The sequence below is a fragment of the Bufo bufo genome, chromosome 7 (assembly GCF_905171765.1).
Source record: "Bufo bufo chromosome 7, aBufBuf1.1, whole genome shotgun sequence".
NCBI classification, from domain to species: Eukaryota; Metazoa; Chordata; class Amphibia; order Anura; family Bufonidae; genus Bufo; species Bufo bufo.
The window spans coordinates 83,857,639-83,879,926 of NC_053395.1; the positions used below are offsets into that span (position 1 = coordinate 83,857,639).

Here is a 22,288-nt window from a genome sequence, read left to right on the forward strand (position 1 = left end):
AGGCCCCAAAGAAATTAATGCAGATGCTTGCGATGGTTGCTAGGTGACGATCGGGCTGGGGACCCGATCTGTATTTTCCCTTATAACATGGTTATAAGGGAAAACAATAGCATTCTGAATACAGAATGCAAAGTAAAATAGTGATGGAGGGGTAAAAAAAAAAATAAATAACTCACCGAGTCCACTTGATCGCATAGTTGCGGATCTCTGTCTTCTTCTGTAATGTTGAGCTGCCGGCTAAGGATCTGTGGTCACATCACATGATCCAATCACATGGTCCCTCACCATGGTGATGAACCATGTGATGAGCACAGTGACATTATCAAAGGTCCTATTCCTGTGCACAGCAAAGAAGACAGAAGGAGATGCCGACTGCGCGATCAAGTGGATTAAGGTGAGTTAAATAATTTTTTTGATTTTTTTTAACCCCTCCAGCTCTATTTTACTAAGCATTCTCTATTAAGAATGCTATTATTTTCCCTTATAACCATGTTATAAGGGAAAATAATACAATCTACAGAACACCTAACCCAAACCCGAACTTCGGGTACCAAACATGTCGACTTTTCTCACGCGCGTGCAATGTGTGAGGTGAACGCATTGCACCTGCACTGAATCAGGACCCATTCATTTTTTTGCACATAAGCGGTGATTTTTACACATCACTTGTGCGTTGCGTGAAAATCGCAGCATGCTCTATTTTGTGCGTTTTTCATGAATGGGGCTGCGTGAAAATCGCAAACATCCACAAGCAAGTGCGGATGCAGTGCGATTTTCACGCACGGTTGCTAGGAGACGATCTTTATTAATTTTCCCTTATAACATGGTTATAAAGGGAAAATAATAGCATTCTTAATACAGAATGCATAGTACAATAGGGCTGGAGGGGTTAAAAAAATAAATAAAAATAATTTAACTGACCTTAATCCACTTCGCGCAGCCCGGCTTTTCTTCTGTCTTCATCTTTGCTGTGCACAGGAAAAGGACCTGTGGTGACATCACTGCGCTAATCACATGGTCCGTCACATGATCCATCATCATGGTAATGATCATGTGATGAGCGCAGTGACGTCAAAGGTCCTATTCCTACAGCACAGCAAAGAGAAGTCGGGTTGCGCGAACAAGTGGATTAAGGAGAGTAAAAATTTATTTTATTTTTTTACCCCTCCACCCCTATTGTACTATGCATTCTGTATTAAGAATGCTATTATTTTCCCTTATAACCATGTTATAAAGGGAAAATAATAAAATCTACACAACACCTAACCAAAACCCAAACTTCTGTGAAGTACCAAACATGCCGATTTTTCTCACGCACGTGCAAAACGCATTACAATGTTTTGCACTCACGCGGAAAAATCTTGCATTTTCCCGCAACGCACCCGCATCTTATCTGGGCCAAAAACATGACGCCCGTGTGAAAGAGGCCTTAGGGTAGTAATACTAGTATATTTTAATACAAAACGAGCATACTGATGTGATGATGTTAAAAGCTCTGTCACTAAAATCCAGGTGACAGAATCCCTTTATGTCCAGACTGGTGAGTGAAAACTTGAATTATTTTTTTTTTTAAAAATTAGCAGGAGGCCACAACATAAAATGTGAAAAAAGTTTAAGGGTCTGAAGACTTTCCAAATGCACTGCTTGAGAATATACCCTAATAGGGAATAAAATGCAGAAATATCAGATTTTGATGTGTAAGGAAAATAAAAATGTACACAGCAATAAAAAGAGACCACAACCTGGTGAGGGAAGAGGAGGGAAGTAATCTGAACTTCTAGAAAAACTACTTCAGACCAAATGTACATTAAAGACATGTCAAGAATTTACTGCCTTCTCTTTTACTGATGACTGCATTGAGGAAATAAAATTTCATGAAAAAGACAATATATTGCAATTCATTGCAAAAGAAAAAACATCCATGATAGGGAAATAAAGAAAGAAAAATTCCTGAGTTTTCAGGAGCAGTCCAAATTATAATATATACAGGATAGAAGTCCCCTGTAACTGCTGTATCTGTCCACAATCCAGGATTTCCTAATGCTGGCTGAGAAAGACAGATAGCTTAGTAGTTTCATACTGTATTTATTTCATAACTAAAATCACAAATAGAGATACTTGCAAAATACTCTTTATGCCTTTTTCAACCTTAATCTGTAGATACCAACCTGGTGGCTCTTCTTAAGCTTTTAGTCCAACGTGCATCAACAGATGGCCTTCCTCTATAATAACTGCCAAGTTTGGTCAGATGCAACTCAAGCACCAAATGGAGAGGATGTTTTAGTGATGGTATCTGGAGATGTTTCCTCCCCCCTCCCTTACCCAGCCTTCCCATACATTATCTCAGAAGCACGATGAGAGATGTTTAGTACCAGACTTAAATTATCCCTCTGCCCCTTTCCTGTTTAGATCTCCCATTTTGTGTGCTGCAACTTTTAAGTTCTTCCACCCGTTCAAGAGTCAATGGGCAGATGCGACACCGGCATTGCTCCCGTCTAATGTCGGCTTTGTCTGAAAAATTCAGGTAGGTCTGTGTGTTGTCGGAGAAGTCTTGCTTGGATTTACTTTTATTCACATTTTAGACAAACGCAGATATGATTACTCATACTCCAGAAACTGCTTGTGATAAAAAAGCAAATACCTGAAACGAAGGAGGATCAAAGACTTAAATTTACAGCCAATCAACAATAAAAACATTGGAAAAAAACACTAGGAATTATAAAGAAAAATGTATAGAAAAGCAAATATTTAAAAATCATGACACATATATAATATAAACATACACAATGCACACAAGATACAACTCACCCTTCGCTATCTAGAACATCTTTAATGCTAGCCTTGGTAATAATTGCATCATCACACTTAAACCACTGGTCCTTGTGTTGTCTGATGAAGCTAGTGTAATGCCCGCTCTCCAAAGTTCCCTGGTGATTAACTACTGCAAACAAGGAATACCTGCAGAGGGAACACAAAGAATTCATACCTGTAGCATTTTTCTAGCAAAAAAAAAAAAAAAGTTGACCGACAATGCTGCATTTTCCAGAAAAAAAGCACATGTACAACCACCCTAATCATGTCTTTGATTCTAAGTTGTTCTTAAGTTGTCTCCAACCTGAATTTGTGTATAGTTTGCATACATTTCACACACTGAAATCCTAATGGACATATCAATTTTCTAGAAGGGTAATATATAACCTTCTAGAAAAGTGGCATGTCCATTAGGATTTCAGTGGGTGAAATGTATGCAAACTATACACAAATTCAGGTTGGAGACAACTTAAGAACAACTTAGAATCAAAGACATTATTATGGTGGTTGTACATGTGCTTTTTTTCTGAAAAATGATGCAGTGTCCATCAACTTTTTTTGCTAAAAATGCTTTACAAAACACAGCTTATTTGTATCGTCATTTTAAGAAAGCCTACTAGCATTTTTTCTCCACTTTGATTTAAATTGTAGAACACTCTGGGTGTAAACTTCACTATAGAGAAAGAACAAAAAAGGTCTGATTTAAAAAAAAAAGTACACCTTAGAAGAAGAAAAAAAAATGACAACCAGAAATAAGGCCCACCTTAAATGGGTTGCCCATTTTATACCTAGGACTATAAATATGACAAGGAGAAATCTTCTATGCTTTGGAGGAATGGTTTCTACCCCAACATAGAAGATTTACTTTAACAACCCAGAAACTACAGAACTTATGAAAAAAAAATTCCCCCACTGAATAAATTTAAAAGGGGGTACTAGTAAACTTTTAGTTGATCCAGGGTGTACGGGTGTATTATGTGCAGTATTTTACAAATCAGCTAACTAGATGTGGGTCCAGAAGATCTAAAAATCTGGGCTATTCACGAGTGTATCCCAGATAGATTATTCATATGTATGAGGCTTCACGCATATGACCACATGTATTTTGCGAGTTGCAAAATACATACGGATCATTGGGGAAGGTTGGGAAGGAATCAAGGAACCATTGTTACTTGAGCAGCAGGCATATGTCCGGTGAGTATAAGCTGTTTAGTTCTTTTAACACATGTTGCCGTCAGAATTTTCAAACACTAGAAAACATTGCAGGAAAAAAGTGCAGTCCATCAACCATTTGATTCTCCAACTCCTTACACCAACACGCAAATCCAAAAGATAGGAGTGCAACATTTATATACAACTTTTATTCTATTTAAAAATTCACAGCAGTGTCAGTAAGTGAACATTAATTCCATCATAGAAACAGACCATACAACAAACAGCTAGCAGAATAGAGAGGTCTCACCACGGTTCAGATAGGCTTGTCTCAGTTGGCTATGGTGACCAAAACCCTGGTGCTGTCCCTACTAGGATCATTATTAAAGGTGAGGCCCTATACTTAAACCTTGCCCTGTTGTACCCTATCTTGACCCCATCATCCTTACACGTTTCCTCATGGTATTATTGCCGGATTCATCAGCTGAGATAGAGATCAAGGGTCCAGGCATACAGCGTTTAGAAACAAAAACTGCTCTTACTGGTATCTTTTTCTGGAAGCTGATGACAGCGCCCATGCAAGGAGACATCTCAGTCCAGGACAGGAAACCTGAGAAAATAAAGTTTCACACCCCCCAGGACACCCGAGTAAAATCCTAAGGGGGTCTGCTACAAAAAAATTTAATACAAAAAGTCTACATTATCCAGAAAAAAATAAATAAAATTATTTTAACACATTATATGGACAAAAGTATTGGGACACCTCTTAAAGGAAATGTGCAATCAGAAAATGACCTACTGTTTAATCCAGTTTTATGCTTAACATTTTTAAAGAATTTTAAGTCAATTTTCAATGTCAATCTATATATTTAAACAAAAAACATAAAATACTGCAGTTTTCGCCATGACCACCAAACCGAATAATAGGCGCCACTTCTTGGCCTGTACATATTACATTAGTGCAGTTATATATTATTCTAATACTGCCTGTAATAAGGAGATATGGCCTCTGTGTATAGATAAGACCGCATCCACCATTCACAATAGATTGTACATCTAATCTATTCTTTCCTTGTACAATGACCTCTGTACAGGTCACAGAGCATGTCTAGAAAACTCTCCCATAGAAGTCAATGAGGTCCCCTCCTGACTATTGTGTCAATCGATCAAGGGGCTGCCAAAAAGCAATTTTCTTAAAGGAAATGTGTAATCAAAAATTTTATATGCCAGTTAAAACCAGATAGTAATACCTATTTTTTCTGTTGTAGATTTTTATTTTTTTTTAACTTTATTTCCTGAACATTTTTATGGGGGCGGCCGTCTTGTCTCAGCTATTCTTAACAGCATTTAGAAAGCATAATTTTTTTATTATATGAGGTGGCGGACGGTCTCCTGAGGGATCTCCTCCCAGACCTGGACTAAAGCATCTGCCAACTCCTGGACAGTCTGTGGTGCAACGTGACGTTGGTGGATAGAGCGAGACATGATGTCCCAGATGTGCTCAATTGGATTCAGGTCTGGGGAACGGGCGGGCCAGTCCATAGCATCAATGCCTTAGTCTTGCAGGAACTGCTGAGACACTCCAGCCACATGAGGTCTAGCATTGTCTTGCATTAGGAGGAACCCAGGGCCAACCGCACCAGCATATGGTCTCACAAGGGGTCTGAGGATCTAATCTCGGTACCTAATGGCAGTCAGGCTACCTCTGGCGAGCACATGGAGGACTGTGTGGCCCTCCAAAGAAATGCCACCCCACACCATTACTGACCCAATGCCAAACCGGTCATGCTGGAGGATGTTGCAGGCAGCAGAACGTTCTCCACAGCGTCTCAAGACTATCACGTCTGTCACATGTGCTCAGTGTGAACCTGCTTTCATCTGTGAAGAGCACAGGGCGCCAGTGGTGAATTTGCCAATCTTGGTGTTCTCTGTCAAATGCCAAACGTCCTGCACGGTGTTGGGCTATAAGCACAACCCCCACCTGTGGACGTCGGGCTCTCATATCACCCTCATGGGGTCTGTTTCTGACCGTTTGAGCAGACACATGCACATTTGTGGCCTGCTGGAGGTCATTTTGCAGGGCTCTGGCAGTGCTCCTCCTGTTCCTCTTTGCACAAAGGCGGAGGTAGCGGTCCTGCTGCTGGGTTGTTGCCCTCCTACGGCCTCCTCCACGTCTCCTGATGTACTGGCCTGTCTCCTGGTAGCGCCTCCATGCTCTGGACACTACGCTGACAGACACCGTAAACCTTCTTGCCACAGCTCGCATTGATGTGCCATCCTGGATAAGCTGCACTACCTGAGTCACTTGTGTGGGTTGTAGACTCCGTCTCATGCTACCACTAGAGTGAAAGCACCGCCAGCATTCAAAAGTGACCAAAACATCAGCCAGGAAGCATAGGAACTCAGAAGTGGTCTGTAGTCACCACCTGCAGAACCACTCCTTTATTGGGGGTGTCTTGCTAATTGCCTATAATTTCCACCTGTTGTCTATCCCATTTGCACAACAGCATGTGAAATTGATTGTCACTCAGTGTTGCTTCCTAAGTGGACAGTTTGAATTCACAGAAGTGTGATTGACTTGGAGTTACAGCAGGGGACCTCATTGACTTCTAGGGAAGGGTTTCTAGGCATGCTCTGATCTGTGCAGAGGTCATTGTACAAGGAAAGAATAGATAAGCTGTGACAATCACCTATTGTGAATGGTGGATCCTGTTTTATCTATATACAAAAATGATATCATTGCAGGCAGGATTAGAATGAGTTAACTGGAGTAAAGTGATCGGTATAAACTAAGAAGTGGCGCCAATAATTAGACATAATTGCCAGTGCGAAAGCAGCAGGATTTTTGGTTTTAGTTTAAAAATATAGTGACATGGAAAAATATCAAAAATGTACATGTACGGCGGGCTGATAGGGCAGGTGCAGGAGATGCGCCTGACCGATCAGCAGCAGGGGTCCGGCAGTCACTGATAGCCGGACCCCTGTTGTATGCGCCGGCATCGATGAAAACACAGATGCCGGCACATAAACCCTTGCACTGCTGCGGTCAGTGCTGACCACGGCACATGCGGGACCCTGCCGTGTGTGTGGGGGTGGCCATCAGGTCGAGGACGGGGACCCAATGGCAGGGAAGGCAGCATGATGCCTTTCTTGGGTATCATGGCTGCCTTCCGTAATAGCCTGTGAGATCCAGCCCCCTGGATCTCACAGGCAGGAATCTGTAAGTGTATTACAGTGTGTAAAAAAAATTGTTTTACAAAAAAAAATAGTTAAAAAAAGAAAAGTAGACATTAGATATAGTCACGTCCTTAACAACCTGCTCTGTAAAAATACTACATGATCTAACCTGTCAGATGGACACTAAATAACAAAAAATAAAAACGGTGCCAAAACAGCTATTTTTTGTTACCTTGCCTCACAAAAAGTGCAATATAGAGCAACCAAAAATCATATGCACCCTAAAATAGTACCAACAATACTGCCACCTTATCCCGTAGTTTCTAAAATGGGGTAATTTTTTGGGAGTTTCTACTCTAGGGGTGCATCAGGGGGTCTTCAAATGTGACATGGCAACTTAAAATTATCCCAGAAAAATCTGCCCTCCAAAAACCATATAGCGCTCTTTCCTTCTGCACCCTGCCGTGTGCCTGTACAACAGTTTCCGACCACATATGGGGCGTTTCAGTAAAGTACAGAATCACGGCAATAAATATTGAGTTTTGTTTGGCTGTTAACCCTTGCTTTGTTACTGGAAAAAAAAATGGATTAAAATGGAAAATGTGCCAAAAAGTGAAATTCTCATATTTCATTTACATTTTCCTTTAATTCTTGTGGAACACCTAAAGGGTTAAGAAAGTTTGTAAAATCAGTTTTAAATACCTTGAGGGGTGAGTAGTTTCTAAAATGGGGCAATTTTTGGGTGGTTTCTATTATTTAAGCCTCACAAAATGACTTCAGACCTGAACTGGTCCATAAAAAGTGGGTTTTGGAAATTCTGAAAAATTTCAAGATTTGCTTCTAAAACTGGTCCCAAAAAATAAAATGTAATTTACAAAATGATCCAAACATAGTAGACATATGGGAAATGTAAAGTAATAACTATTTTAGGAGCTATGACTGTTTTAAAAGCAGAGAAATTGAAATTTTTAAAATTGCAAATTTTTCTAAATTTGGTAAATGTTATAATATCCCCCACTGGAATTGCGCAGGTGGGGAATTATCAACCAAACGACCCATGAGGGTGGACTGGGAATGTCAGAGGTCCCTTATTTAATACGCTGGTGGAGAATTATCAACCAAACGACCCAGGAGGGTGGATTGGGAATTCCAGAGGTTCTCCGCTGTATTGAGCAGGTGGAGAATTATCAACCAAACGACCCGGAGGGTGGATTGGGAATACTTCAGCTGTCCTCCACGGGATTTGCGAAGGTGGAGAATTATCAACCAAACTGCCCCGTAGAGCGGATTGGGAATATAAGAGGTCCTACCTATCTGAGATAGGAAACGGGGCCCAGTGTGGTACCACACAGACAGGTTGGTCCCCTGGTAGTGAGGGCTGAGAAGGGGGGACCCGTATGGCGCACATTTTATTTTTTTTAAACTACGATGCCGGCCTCAAGCGCACAAGAGGCAGGAAAGGGTTAAAATCCTCTGCATTACCAGCTTTGCACCAGGAGTAGATCCCCAGATATGCCGGCCTAAAGAGGTGGCTGGGCATGAAAGGGTTAAGGCCATTTTGAGGACTGGGGGCGGGAAGAATTCTAAGGCTAGGTGTTTGACCAGAGGGGGACTCAAAGATATTGTATTGAAACAAACCTGTTTGGTGTGACCAAAACAAACTCCAGATGGAATCCATGCTCTAGGGCAGAGGTGGCGAACCTATGGGACTGGTGTCAGAGGCAGCACTCAGAGCCCTCTCTGTGGGCACCCACGGCCTCGAAAAAAAAGTCTAATGCATACCAATATGCCTTAGACTTTTTCTGCCATTGATCAGCGCAGGGTGCGATATGAACAGCACAGGCAGCACATTGAATGTAGGTAGGCTATTGTAGCTAAGTGATAAAGTACATGGAAGATATACTATAGTGGACTGTAGTATTCAGGTCAAATTGCTGTGATCGCACTTTGCGATAAATATGTGGGATTTGGGTTGCAGTTTGGGCACTCTGTCTGTAAAAGGTTCACCATCACTGCTCTAGTACATCCAAACTGCATGTGGCAGGGCAAAAATGGGACAAGCGCTCCCTCCCAGTTTTTGCAGTCCGCATTTTGCGGAACGCAACATCCTGCCCTCTATACAACTATCCTTATCTGTAAAATGGACAACAGGACATGTTCTATTTTTTTCAGGGCTGCATTTGTGTACATGAGCCCTTAAAAGAAAGGGGAGACAAATAAAACTCCCAGGGATCAGATTTAAGCCTTATATAAGATTCCAATGGTTTAACCACAATTTTAATGATTTGGCTACCCAGGATAGTACTGCAATAGTGTGTCTGAGACCAGCTATATAGGTCTACTCTATGGCTTTTTAAGTTGTAGGTCTGACTTTCTATCCACCGCATTCCACCAAAACACCCTAGGTCTGATTTATAATCAGTAAAACATTTCCCATATTCCAATACATAATTATAATCATCAGAACTATCCACATGCAAGTCTCTGGTAGGACCTCCAGAGTAGCTGGTTGATAATGATCTTGCTTTAGGTATTTCAGAAAGCTTAAAGGGGTTCTGCAGTTTGTTTAAACTGATGATCTAGCCTCTGGATAGATCATCAGCTTCTGATCGGGACCCCCTCTGATCAGCTGTTTGAGAAGGCAGCGGCACTCCAGCAGCACCGCGGCCTTCTCACTGTTTACCGCAGGCCCAGTGACATCACGACTAACTGGCCTGGGCGACGCTAAGCTCTGTTCCCTTGAATGGATAGATCCAGAGGATAGATCATCAGTTTAAACAAAGTGCAGAACCCCTTTAACTAACCACATGCTTCATGTTTTCAAGTAAACCAAGAGATTTATCTGCTACAAACATTCAGACAAGCTTAACACAGGGGTTTAGCATAGGATTCAGGCAAGGCACATTTCCACACAGCACATTCGTTATTCTCAGACTATGTTGCAGGCTTCTTACTGGTTTTGTTACTCTGTAATAAATTAAACAGGGGAGAAAAGAAAAAAAAAAAACACTCAAGGGAGAAGACAAGAATTCTTTCACCCACTTGTATTATGAGTCCCCATCATCCATCTGGACAAATAGTGGCTGGGTAAATCTTGAGGAATCCAATGGTCAGAGCGATTTTGATTTTCTGTCTCAGATGTTTTCAGTGATTTCAGATGCCAAGGATAATTAGCTGACTTCAACCACCACCTATTTTTATTGCGCCTGGGCCCTGTGTTGTCCGACGCCTCAAGGGATGTGGCCCCTCCTCTTAAGCATGCTCATATCGCATCTAGGGACAGCAGTGACCAATATGTATATTGTAACCCACAGCTCCTGCAGGCAAGAGCTGCAGGAATGCTGAACCTGACCAGAGTTGGCTGGGACTTGTCTATAGCAGCACTACCTCAAAAGGCGAGGACTGCATAGTAGAGTGGAGGAGAGTCTTTGTGAAGCTATTTTTATTTACAATTGGTCCTTAGGACCATAGGTGTCCCTAGATTTACACGTGTCATTAATGGCAAAATGTAACGTTTATTTCTTGTCCTTAAAAAATAGTAATATCTAGAACTTCTAAAGTTAAAATGGTCAGCTATGTCTGACTAGTATATTCTTGGTCATCCTATGTCTGATTTATAAGGTACGTCCACTAGAGGGCACTTTGCACTTCTGTCTGTTATCCTCTTAGTTTCTTTTATTACTGCATATCTAAGCTCAGACAGTGCTCACTGTTAATTACACAGTACGCAGCGATTGTCTTAGTGGACTATACTCCTCTTCCTAATCTATCCATCACATTCCTATTAGTTCAGACATGCGCTGGCTAAAAGACACACAGTTGTCACCATCTGCCCCCCCCCCCCCCCCGACATGTTTCGCCACAACCTTGGTGTCTTCAGGGGTATGGGCAGTGGATTGTGTGTTGGGGGCGGAGCCAGGCTTATGAAACCTCCCTATGTGTGTGCCGATCTTCTGGGCCAATGTGTATCTTTGTTACAACAGACTGAATGTAGGCGGCCTATCAGTGTATGTCCTAACGCATGCGCAATAGAAATCTACGATATCTGCTCTATTATTGTGAGAAGACGCAGTACATTCAAGGATCACAAACATCCTAATCCTAACGAGTGCGCACCGAAAATCCATGATATCTACTCTCTCACTGTGAGCAGACGCAGTTCATCTTAGGATAGCAAACACCTAAGTTACATGACATGCGCAGACATGTAATGGACTCTGTGTCGCACTGTTGATAGGTCATCATAGGCGCAGAAATATGATCCACACTAAGCTAGACAGCAAGTATCCGGACATGCGCAGTGATCAATCACAGAAGCAAATAGGTACTAAGCATCAGCGCAATCCAAAACAGCGCAGCTTCGAGCCCATTGGTTAACAAGGGAGTGGGAGTAGTCAATCAGCCTTATCTGCCAGACATACACTGATAGGCCGCCTACATTCAGTCCGTTGTAACAAAGATACACATTGGCCCAGAAGATCGGCACACACATAGGGAGGTTTCATAAGCCTGGCTCCGCCCCCAACACACAATCCACTGCCCATACCCCTGAAGACGCCAAGGTTGTGGCGAAACATGTCGGGGGACAGATAGTGACAACGGTGTGTCTTTTAGCCAGCGCATGTCTGAACTAATAGGAATGTGATAGATAGATTAGGAAGAGGAGTATAGTCCACTAAGACAATCGCTGCCAGAAGGCAGCGTACTGTGTAATTGACAGTGAGCACTGTCTGAGCTTAGATATGCAGTAATAAAAGAAACTAAGAGGATAACAGACAGAAATGCAAAGTGCCCTCTAGTGGATGTACCTTATAAATCAGACATAGGATGACCAAGAATATACTAGTCAGACATAGCTGACAATTTTAACTTTAGAAGTTTTAGATATTACTATTTTTTAAGGACAAGAAATAAACGTTCCATTTTACCATTAATGACACGTGTAAATCTAGGGACACCTATGGTCCTAAGGACCAATTGTAAATAAAATTATATATAAGTCCCAACACGTGTCAGGGAGCTATATGTAAAACAAGTTTGTGAAGCTAGGCACCTCCAAAGAGCCTTAAGCCCCAAACATACAGGTATTCTACTTTCAGCATACCAAGATCACCACCAGGTGTAAATTAAAAATTCATCAGGAAGTAAGAGCTCCAGCGAGAATATTCCACCTGGAGGACAGGAAACCTGAGACTAAGGTCTGGTGGATGTGTGAAACTTTATCTGCTCCGTTTTCCTGTCCTAGAGCAGGATGTTGTCTCCTTACAAGCTTGCTTTCATGAGAAGGGAAAGAAATAAAAAATTTTTTTTTAAAAAAGGCCTGGTACAAGAGAGTTCAAAATAACACCAGTCTAGGGCAAAGTAGGTTGCAGGAGTTCACACCTAATGTAAGAGCAGTCATACCAATCTTGGTCCTCATTAGATATCCACAATCTTGTCTGACCCACCTGAAACTGATCCTGCAGTGGCAGGCAACACATTCCCCCGATGAATTCTGGACTAATACCAAGAGGAAACACATAGGGATCACGGGCAAGTTATAACGCAACAATGTAAGGGCTTAAGTATACAGCTATCCTTTTCAGGGTGATGTTGCCAAGAATGGCTACTAAAGAAGACCACATAGGGACAGTAACAGGGTATTGTTCACCATAAGCCTGACTGAACTGCAGTAAGACCACCCCATTTTTATCTTGCCATTTGTTGTATGGTCTGTGTTTATATAAAGCCATAACACTTAGTCATACTGACATATGTATAAACATAAGTTACATTTTGTTAACCACTGGAAAACACCTTTAACCCCTTAAGGACGCAGGGCGTATCGGTACGCCCTATTTCCCGAGTCCTTAAGGACTCAGGGCGTACCGGTACGTCCTAACTTGAAATCAGTATTCCGGCGCCCCAGGGGTTAATCAGAACGGGATTTCGGCTGAAATCCTTCAGCCGGCATCCTGTGACAACGCCAGGGGGGGTCTTGTGACCCCCCCATGTCGGCGATCGCAGCAAACCGCAGGTCAATTCAGACCTGCGGTTTGCTGCGCTTTTTGCAGTTTCTGATAGCGGGGATCAGAAACTTTTGAGTGCCTATAATCAATATTTTTCACCCCCCCCCTGCACGTTTTGATGCCGGCGGGTGGTGCGGGGGGGGTGTCGCATGCGGTGGGGGCGTTGCGGGAGGTGCGGCAGGCGGGATCGCAATCCCCCGCCCGCCTCCCCATGAATGATCGTTGGCTTCTAGTGGGTATACCAGGGTGCCAGCACATTGCTGGCACCCTGGTATAAACGGCTGACATCTGTGCAGATGTCAGCCGTTTAACCCTTTCCATACCGCGGTCCGTACGGACCGCTGTATGGAAAAAGTTAACTGTCATCGGTCAGGGAGCTCCCTCCCTCTCCATCAGGGGGCTGCTGTGCCTTTGCAGCCCCCCGATGGAGAGGGAGAGAGCCCCCAGAGAGCCCCCCTCAGCCCTGTGCTTACCCTTCCCCGTCTGCGAAGTTGTGGCAGATGGGGAAGGTTCCCATGGCAACAGGACGCCTGCTCAGGCGTCCTGCTGTCCATGGTGCTGAACAGATCTGTGCTAAAAGCATAGATCTGTTCAGTGTAAGTAAAATACAGTACAGAACAATATATATTGTACTGTACTGTATTATACAGACATCAGACCCACTGGATCTTCCAGAACCAAGTGGGTCTGGGTCAAAAAAAAAGTAAAAAAAAGTGAAAAAAGTTAAGATAAAAAAAAAAAAAAAACATTCATCACTGAATAAAAATTAAAAAAATAAAATACACTACACATATTGGGTATCGCCGCGTCCGTAACGACCTGATCACGGTCATGTTACTTTCCCCGCACGGTGAACACCATAAAAATAAAAAAAATAAAAACTATGAGAAAATTGAAATTTTGCCCACCTTACGTCCCAAAAAAGGTAATAAAAGTGATCAAAAAAGTCACATGTACGCCAAAATAGTACCAATCAAACCGTCATCTCATCCCGCAAAAATCATACCCTACCCAAGATAATCGCCCAAAAACTGAAAAAACTATGGCTCTCAGACTAAAGAAACACTAAAACATGATTTTTTTTGTTTCAAAAATGAAATCATTGTGTAAAACTTACATAAATAAAAATAAAGTATACATATTCGGTATCGCCGCGTCCGTATCGACCGGCTCTATAAAAATATCACATGATCTAACCCCTCAGGTGACCACCGTAAAAAATAAAAACGGTGTGAAAAAAGCCATTTTTTGTCATCTTACGTCACAAAAAGTGTAATAGCAAGCGATCAAAAAAATCATATGCACCCCAAAATAGTGCCAATCAAACCGTCATCTCATCCCGCAAAAAATGAGACCCTACTCAAGATAATCGCCCAAAAACTGAAAAAACTATGGCTCTTAGACTATGGAGACACTAAAACTTTTTGGGGTTTTAAAAATGAAGTTATTGTATAAAACTTACATAAATAAAAAAAATTGTATACATATTAGGTATCGCCGCGTCCGCGACAACCTGCTCTATAAAATTACCACATGATCTAACCTGTCAGATGAATGTTGTAAATAACAAAAAAAAAAAAAAAAACGTGCCAAAAAAGCTATTTCTTGTTACCTTGCCGCACAAAAAGTGTAATATAGAGCAACCAAAAATCATATGTACCCTAAACTAGTACCAACAAAGCTGCCACCCTATTCCGTACTTTCTAAAATGGGGTCACTTTTTTGGAGTTTCTACTCTAGGGGTGCATCAGGGGGGCTTCAAATGGGACATGGTGTCAAAAAAACCAGTCCAGCAAAATCTGCCTTCCAAAAACCGTATGGCATTCCTTTCCTTCTGCGCCCTGCTGTGTGCCAGTACAGCGGTTTACGAACACATATGGGGTGTTTCTGTAAACTACAGAATCAGGGCCATAAATAATGAGTTTTGTTTGGCTGTTAACCCTTGCTTTGTAACTGGAAAAAAAATATTAAAATGGAAAATCTGCCAAAAAAGTGAAATTTTGAAATTGTATCTCTATTTTCCATTAAATCTTGTGCAACACCTAAAGGGTTAACAAAGTTTGTAAAATCAGTTTTGAATACCTTGAGGGGTGTAGTTTCTTAGATGGGGTCACTTTTATGGAGTTTCTACTCTAGGGGTGCATCAGGGGGGCTTCAAATGGGACATGGTGTCAAAAAAACAGTCCAGCAAAATCTGGCTTCCAAAAACCATACGGCGCACCTTTCCCTCTACGCCCTGCTGTGTGGCCGTACAGTAGTTTACGGCCACATATGGGGTGTTTCTGTAAACGGCAGAGTCAGGGCAATAAAGATACAGTCTTGTTTGGCTGTTAACCCTTGCTTTGTTAGTGGAAAAAATGGGTTAGGCTGCGTTCACACAGGCGAGATTTCCGCGCGGGTGCAATGCGGTAGGTGAACGCATTGCACCCGCACTGAATCTGGACCCATTCATTTCAATGGGGCTGTTCAGATGAGCGATGATTTTCACGCATCACTTATGCGTTGCGTGAAAATCGCAGCATGCTCTATATTCTGCGTTTTTCACGCACCGCAGGCCCCATAGAAGTGAATGGGGTTGTGTGAAAATCGCATGCATCCACAAGCAAGTGCGGATGCGGTGCGATTTTCACGCACGGTTGCTAGGTGACTGTCTATACACTATTATTTTCCCTTATAACATGGTTATAAGGGAAAATAATAGCATTCTGAATACAGAATGCTTAGTAGCTGATCAATTGAGGGTTAAAAAATAAAAAAAATTAACTCACCTTGTCCTCTTGTTCGCGTAGTTCTCCCGGTCTTTAGTTCTTTAAAAAGATGAACTATGGGCTAAAGGACCTTTGGTGACGTCAGATCACATGCTCCAATCACAGGGTCCATCACCGCGGTGATGTACCCTGTGATTGGAGCATGTGATCTCACGTCACCAAAGGTCCTTTAGCCCATAGTTCATCTTTTTAAAGAACTAAAGACCGGGAGAACTACGCGAACAAGAGGACAAGGTGAGTTAATTTTTTTTTATTTTTTAACCCTCAATTGATCACCTACTAAGCATTCTGTATTCAGAATGCTAGTATTTTCCCTTATAACCATGTTATAAGGGAAAATAATAACATCTACACAACACCGAACCCAAACCTGAACTTCAGTGAAGAAGTTCGGGTCTGGGTACCACAGTCGTTTTTTTATCACGCGCGTGCAAAACACATTGCACCCGCGCGATAAAAACTGAACATCGGAACGCAATCGCAGTCAAAACTGACTGCAATTGCATTCCTACTCGCGCGGGTTTGCCGCAACACACCGGGACGCATCCGGAACTAATCCGGACACGCTCGTGTGAACGCAGCCTTAAAATGGAAAATTAAGCAAAAAAATTTAATTCTCAAATTTCATCCCCATTTGCCAATAACTCTTGTGCAACACCTAAAGGGTTAACAAAGTTTGTAAAATCAGTTTTGAATACCTTGAGGGGTGAAGTTTCTTAGATGGGGTCACTTTTATGCAGTTTCTACTCTAGGGGTGCATCAGGGGGCTTCAAATGGGACATGGTGTCAAAAAAACAGTCCAGCAAAATCAGCCCTCCAAAAACCAAACGGCGCACCTTTCACTCTACGCCCTACTGTGTGCTTGTACAGTAGTTTACGGCCACATATGGGGTGTTTCTGTAAACGGCAGAGTCAGGGCAATAAAGATAGTCTTGTTTAGCTGTTAACCCTTGCTTTGTTAGTGGAAAAAATGGGTTAAAATGGAAAATTAGACAAAAAAATGAAATTCTCAAATTTCATCCCCATTTGCCAATAACTCTTGTGCAATACCTAAAGGGTTAACGAAGCTTGTAAAATCAGTTTTGAATACCTTGAGGGGTGTAGTTTATAGAATGGGGTCATTTTTGGGCGGTTTCTATTATGTAAGCCTCGCAAAGTGACTTCAGACCTGTAGTGGTCCCTAAAAATTAGTTTTTTGTAAATTTCTGAAAAATTTCAAGATTTGCTTCTAAACTTCTAAGCCTTGTAACATCCCCAAAAAATAAAATATCAATCCCAAAATGCTACAAACATGAAGTAGACATATGGGGAATGTAAAGTCATCAAAATTTTTGGGGGTATTACTATGCATTACAGAAGTAGAGAAACTGAAACTTTGAAATTCGCAAATATTTTGCTAAATATGGTATTTTTTTATGCCAAAAAATTTACTTTTTTGACCCAATTTTAGCAGTGTCATGAAGTACAATATGTGACGAAAAAACAATCTCAGAACGGCCTGGATAAGTCAAAGCTTTTTAAAGTTATTAGCACTTAAAGTGACACTGGTCAGATTTGCAAAAAATGGCCAAGTCCTTAAGGTGAAATAGGGCTGAGTCCTTAAGGGGTTAATTCAGGCAACACAAATTAATGTAACAAAAAACAGATACTTACTTATTGTCATTATTTAAACTGTCTTGAGGCTGTTGATACTGACCATTCATTCTGCTTTCCTTGCTATAAACATAAAATCAGGAGAAATTAAGGTAAGAATTCAGCTCTGGAAACAATTCATTGCCTCTAGAAAGATATCCTTAATACAAATACCTTACAAAAAAAGTTATTTTAAGAGCTGTATAGCAAACATCAAAGAAAAACACGTCTCTAACATATCAAAGATATATGTAACATTTCTGCTGTTAAAACCGCTCGCTTCTAAGCGGTTTTCTATATTGTACCCAATATACCTAATGTGGGGGGGTTGGACTGGCCATAGACCATACAGGGAAATTTTCCAACAAGTCAAATGCCCAAGCCAACAAGACATCCCCAACACTGCCACTGGCTGGGTACATAATGATCTCAATGGTAATTCATGGGATAACTTCCTAGACCAAACTAAGTTCAAAATTATGATGTTTGATTCTTAGGCTTTTTCTCAAGTTGCTGTTATTCAATTTACAGTACAAAATAAACTCTGGAGGCTATTAGTCAGACTGGACAATTTTACATGCCTTGTCACCAAGTACATGACTTCCATACCAAGGTATAGACTGCCACCTTATTCCTGATAAATGCAAGGTGAATAAAATGCAGTTCTTGAGCCTCACATACATTACATTCATAAAATTTTCTCTGTGCTCCTAAATCTGAAATAGCTATACCTTCAAGATTTGATGCCCAGCAGTTTGAATTAAATCTGCTGAAAATGTTACATTGCCCTATAAAACATGAATTACTAGCCCTGATTTCTGAATATTAAAGCGTTTCCAGGACTAACATAATGATGACCTACCCATAAGATCAGATCAATGGGGATCCAACAGCCCTACAGATCAGCTGTTAGCAACTGCTCCTGTTTGGAGCAGAATCACAGTTCTATACACAGTGTGGCGTTCCCAGTGACCAAAATGCTCCACCAGAATAAGATCTTGGGAGTTGTTTGGTTGCTATGGCACCCTCGGGCCATTTCAAGTCTCCAAGGCCTACCATGGTGAAGTTCTTATCAAATCGTCCCTTTGGAAAAGCTGGATAGGAATGTAGTGATTCTCCATTGACTGTGGTGGTAAATCACTGCAGTCTATGCGATAAGATTGCATTTTTTACTCAATCAGGGAAATTCAAAAATTTCTCCTTTCCACCCGCCAAAAAAAAATCATTGGTATTGCAGCATCCTGAATAATCGAACTATTAAAATGGAAAAGTATTTATCCCACAGGATTAATGCCCGATTCAGTTTTTTGGTCACTTCATCATGACAAAAGAAATTGAACAAAAAGTGATAATTCACACATTTCCCAAAATGTTATCAATAAATACTATAGCAAATAATGGCCAAAGAAATCATTTTCCAAGTTGTTGTTTTTTTTTTTAAGTATTAAAACAAAGGAATGAAAATACAAAAATGTGATATCGCTGTTAATAGTACTGACCCGGAGAATGAAGCCAACATGTCATTTTACAGCATTCACAAAACTGGAAAAATGAAACCCATAAAACAAACTACAATTTCTTCCAATTCCACCCCAGATTCTCACTAAATCGTATACAATACATCCCCTCATGTGAACAGGAATCTGTCTGATGTTTGGTATGGAAGCAGCATAGGCAGAGGAAAGAAATGATCAAACTACTCAATTTTTAAGAAGCAAACAACTATTGTAATATAAATGCAAGCCTTGGGAACATTAACTTGCCAATCCTGGCGATCGGTGTTTGCATCAGCAAATTATCTTTCTATGTAAAAGGTGCCATTAGTCATGTTTTTCTGAGGCTTGGAATATATCATTATCTTTATCAAATCTACTAGATAGATGCATACCTGGAGGCCATAAATGGTGTCATATCTAACTCCAAGGGGAATGACACATAAGTCGTAATCTTCCGCCTTAGTTTAGCCGAATGTTCAAACCGCTGTGTCAAAGAAAAATAAATGTTAATTGCACTTCTAGAGTTGTGATCTAGAATAATATGGATCTATACTAATATAATACATGTATATATGATCTACTTTGCTGGTATGTGCAGCGGTAACATTACTGCCCATTATTCTGAAATATTACAATACTTTAGTACAGTTTCAAAACAATACTGGGAATAACGACCTGTTAAAGGGGTTGTCCGAGTTCAGAGCTGAACACGGACATACCCACATTTTCACCCCGGCAGGCCGATCTGAGCATCGAAGCATTTCATGCATTTTTTGATTGTAACACACTACTGAGCGGAGGCTTACACCTAGCAGTGTTACCGGTGAAGTCACAGGTTATGATGGGTGGGCTTTAGCACTGCCCTAAATGTTTTACAGGCTAGGGCAGCACGCTAAAGACGGTCACCAGGCTCACTGTTGGGCGGAAGCCTCTGCCTAGCTTACCCATGGAGAGCTCGGTACATCACCGGATCTCCAGAAAAAGCCTTTGAAATGCTCCGATGCTCAAAACGGGTCTGCCTGGGTGAAATTGTGGCTATGTCCATGATCAGCTCTGAACCCGGACAACCCCTTTAAGCTAAGATTATGTTTCAATAAAAGAACATATTTAAAACCACAAGTGGTGCAGACCATTCGAAACATGCATAAAAATATATTTATTAATATGGCCAAAAACAAGCACAACTTTCATAGTATGACAAGTAATTAAAGGGGTTGTCCAGGTTCAGAGCTGAACCCAGACATAACCCCTACTTTACTCAGGCAGACCCTCTGAGATGAGCATCGGAGCATTTGATGCTCCGATGCTCTCCCTTGCTCTGAGCTATATTGAACAGGGCAAGGGCTTTTTGCGTTTACAAACTTAGGGCTCATGCACATGACCATTTTTTTGTGGTCTGCAAAACAGATACGCAAAAAATACGGATGTCCGTGTGACATCTGTATTGCATCCATTTTTTGCGGATCCATTGTCGGACAAGACAAGAATAGGACATGTTCAATCTTTTTCAGAACGGCCAAGCGGACATATACGAAAATCAGAATGCACAAGGAATCCGTATCACACAGAAAAAATAAAATAAATATAAACACGTTCCTGTGCATGAGCCCTTACACGGTAGGTTTCCGTGTAGCAGTGTTCCCGGTGAAATAATCATCCTAGTTGATCACAGCACTCTGTTCTGGATGGTGTGGGTGCTAATCAGGGTTTTTTCCTGGCTCCACCTCCTGGAACTCAATTCGTGTCAAACAATTCAGACAGCACTCCAGTTTTTTATGATTCTTAAATAGATTTTTATTGTCCGGACATGGTGGTACACAAAGCAATGTTTCTGGCAAATAGGATGCCCTTCATCAGGCAGAAGAGTGTCAACTGGACCGAGGAAAGAGACTGTGTTCCCGGTAATAATGGGCGGGATTTAGCACTGTCCTAGCCTGTAAAACACGCCACTGGATCTAATGAAAAAGCAAGAGCATAGGAGCATGAAACGTTCCGATGCTCATCTTAGAGGGGCTGTCTGGGTGAAGGAGGGGATATGTTCTGGCTGAGCTCTGAAACCTGTACAATCCCTTTAAAGTATGCCACATATACCAGAATTTAGATAGTTGAAGCCATTACAACCAGTCTGGCATTCTTACTTTGAGATGAAAACAAGCCACAATAGGCAGTTTTTTCATAGTGAGCTGCTTAGTAGACTCTTGGTAACTATGGCAACCACTGCATTTGATTTTGGCACTACTTCCCAGATGCTCTGGCCGCGTAAACCTGGAAGAGAAGAGAACAGATATACATGAAACCACACAACACAGCATTGCATCAGAATCTACAGATACACAAGCAGAAGAAACACTGTACATCAAATGCTGCTTTCCGATGCCAATTAGCCTGAATATGATTGTAACAGCACAAAGTCCATATTTATCCCAATTTGTACATCTTTGCAGGAAGATAAACCTTCACATATTTACTGAACCAATTTTTCCAGCTTTGTTGTATTCTATATAACAGATAAATAGTATTGACATGTACACATACAAATTTACATGCTGTGATAAAGTATTTACCCCCTTCCAGATTTCTTTAGTTTTTGCACATTTGTCACACCTAATGTTTCAGATTATCAAACAATTTTGGAGTGTCAAACATAACCTGAGTAAATAAAATAAAAAAAAATAAAAAAAAGTTTTTAAATGGATTCATTTATTAAGAGGAAAAAAAATATCAAAACCAACCTATCTGGTTGTGCGAGCCTTGGCAGCAACAACTGCAATCAAGCGTTTGCAATATCTGGCAATGAGTCTTTCACATCTCTGGGGAGGAATTCTGGCCCACTCTTTTCAAGAATTGTTTTAATTCAGCCACAATGGAAGGTTTTCGAGAATGAACGGCCTTGTTTAAGGTCATGCCACAGCACCTCAATCAGATTTAAGTCCAGACTTTGACTAAGCCACCCCAAAACCTTCATTTCCTTTTTCCAGCCATTCAGAGGTGGACTTGCTGGTGTGCTTTAGATCATTGTCCTGCTGCAGAAGCCAAGTACGCTTGAGCTTAAAGAAGAACTCCCGCAAAAAATATTATTCTCTGATCTGCTAGAAAGGTACATGATGTAATCTGTAGTGAATATAATCTTCTTACCAGTGTCTGTATTTGTGACCTATCCCCTCCCTTCTGTTTCTCGGCTGTGTCATGTGACCAGCAATCAGACTTTCCAAACACAACATATTATGTGTGGACAGGAAGTCAG

General features: G+C 41.3%; 1 protein-coding gene across 3 annotated transcripts in view; it reads right to left on the reverse strand.

Moving 5' to 3' along the window:
- Nucleotides 1-2,069: 2,069 nt before the first annotated feature.
- USP22 (ubiquitin specific peptidase 22) overlaps nt 2,070-22,288 on the reverse strand; it is a 102,506-nt gene continuing 82,287 nt past the window's right edge. For 2 of the 3 annotated variants that reach the window (XM_040440100.1, XM_040440099.1), the window contains exons 11-15: nt 21,183-21,309; nt 19,437-19,528; nt 17,570-17,632; nt 2,809-2,958; nt 2,599-2,641 (exon numbers count right to left, since the gene is read on the reverse strand). In XM_040440100.1, coding sequence (XP_040296034.1) covers nt 2,599-2,641; nt 2,809-2,958; nt 17,570-17,632; nt 19,437-19,528; nt 21,183-21,309 — 475 coding nt within the window. Of the gene's footprint in view, nt 2,642-2,808; nt 2,959-17,569; nt 17,633-19,436; nt 19,529-21,182; nt 21,310-22,288 lie in introns of all 3 variants that reach the window. The other variant, XM_040440098.1, reaches the window with a different exon arrangement.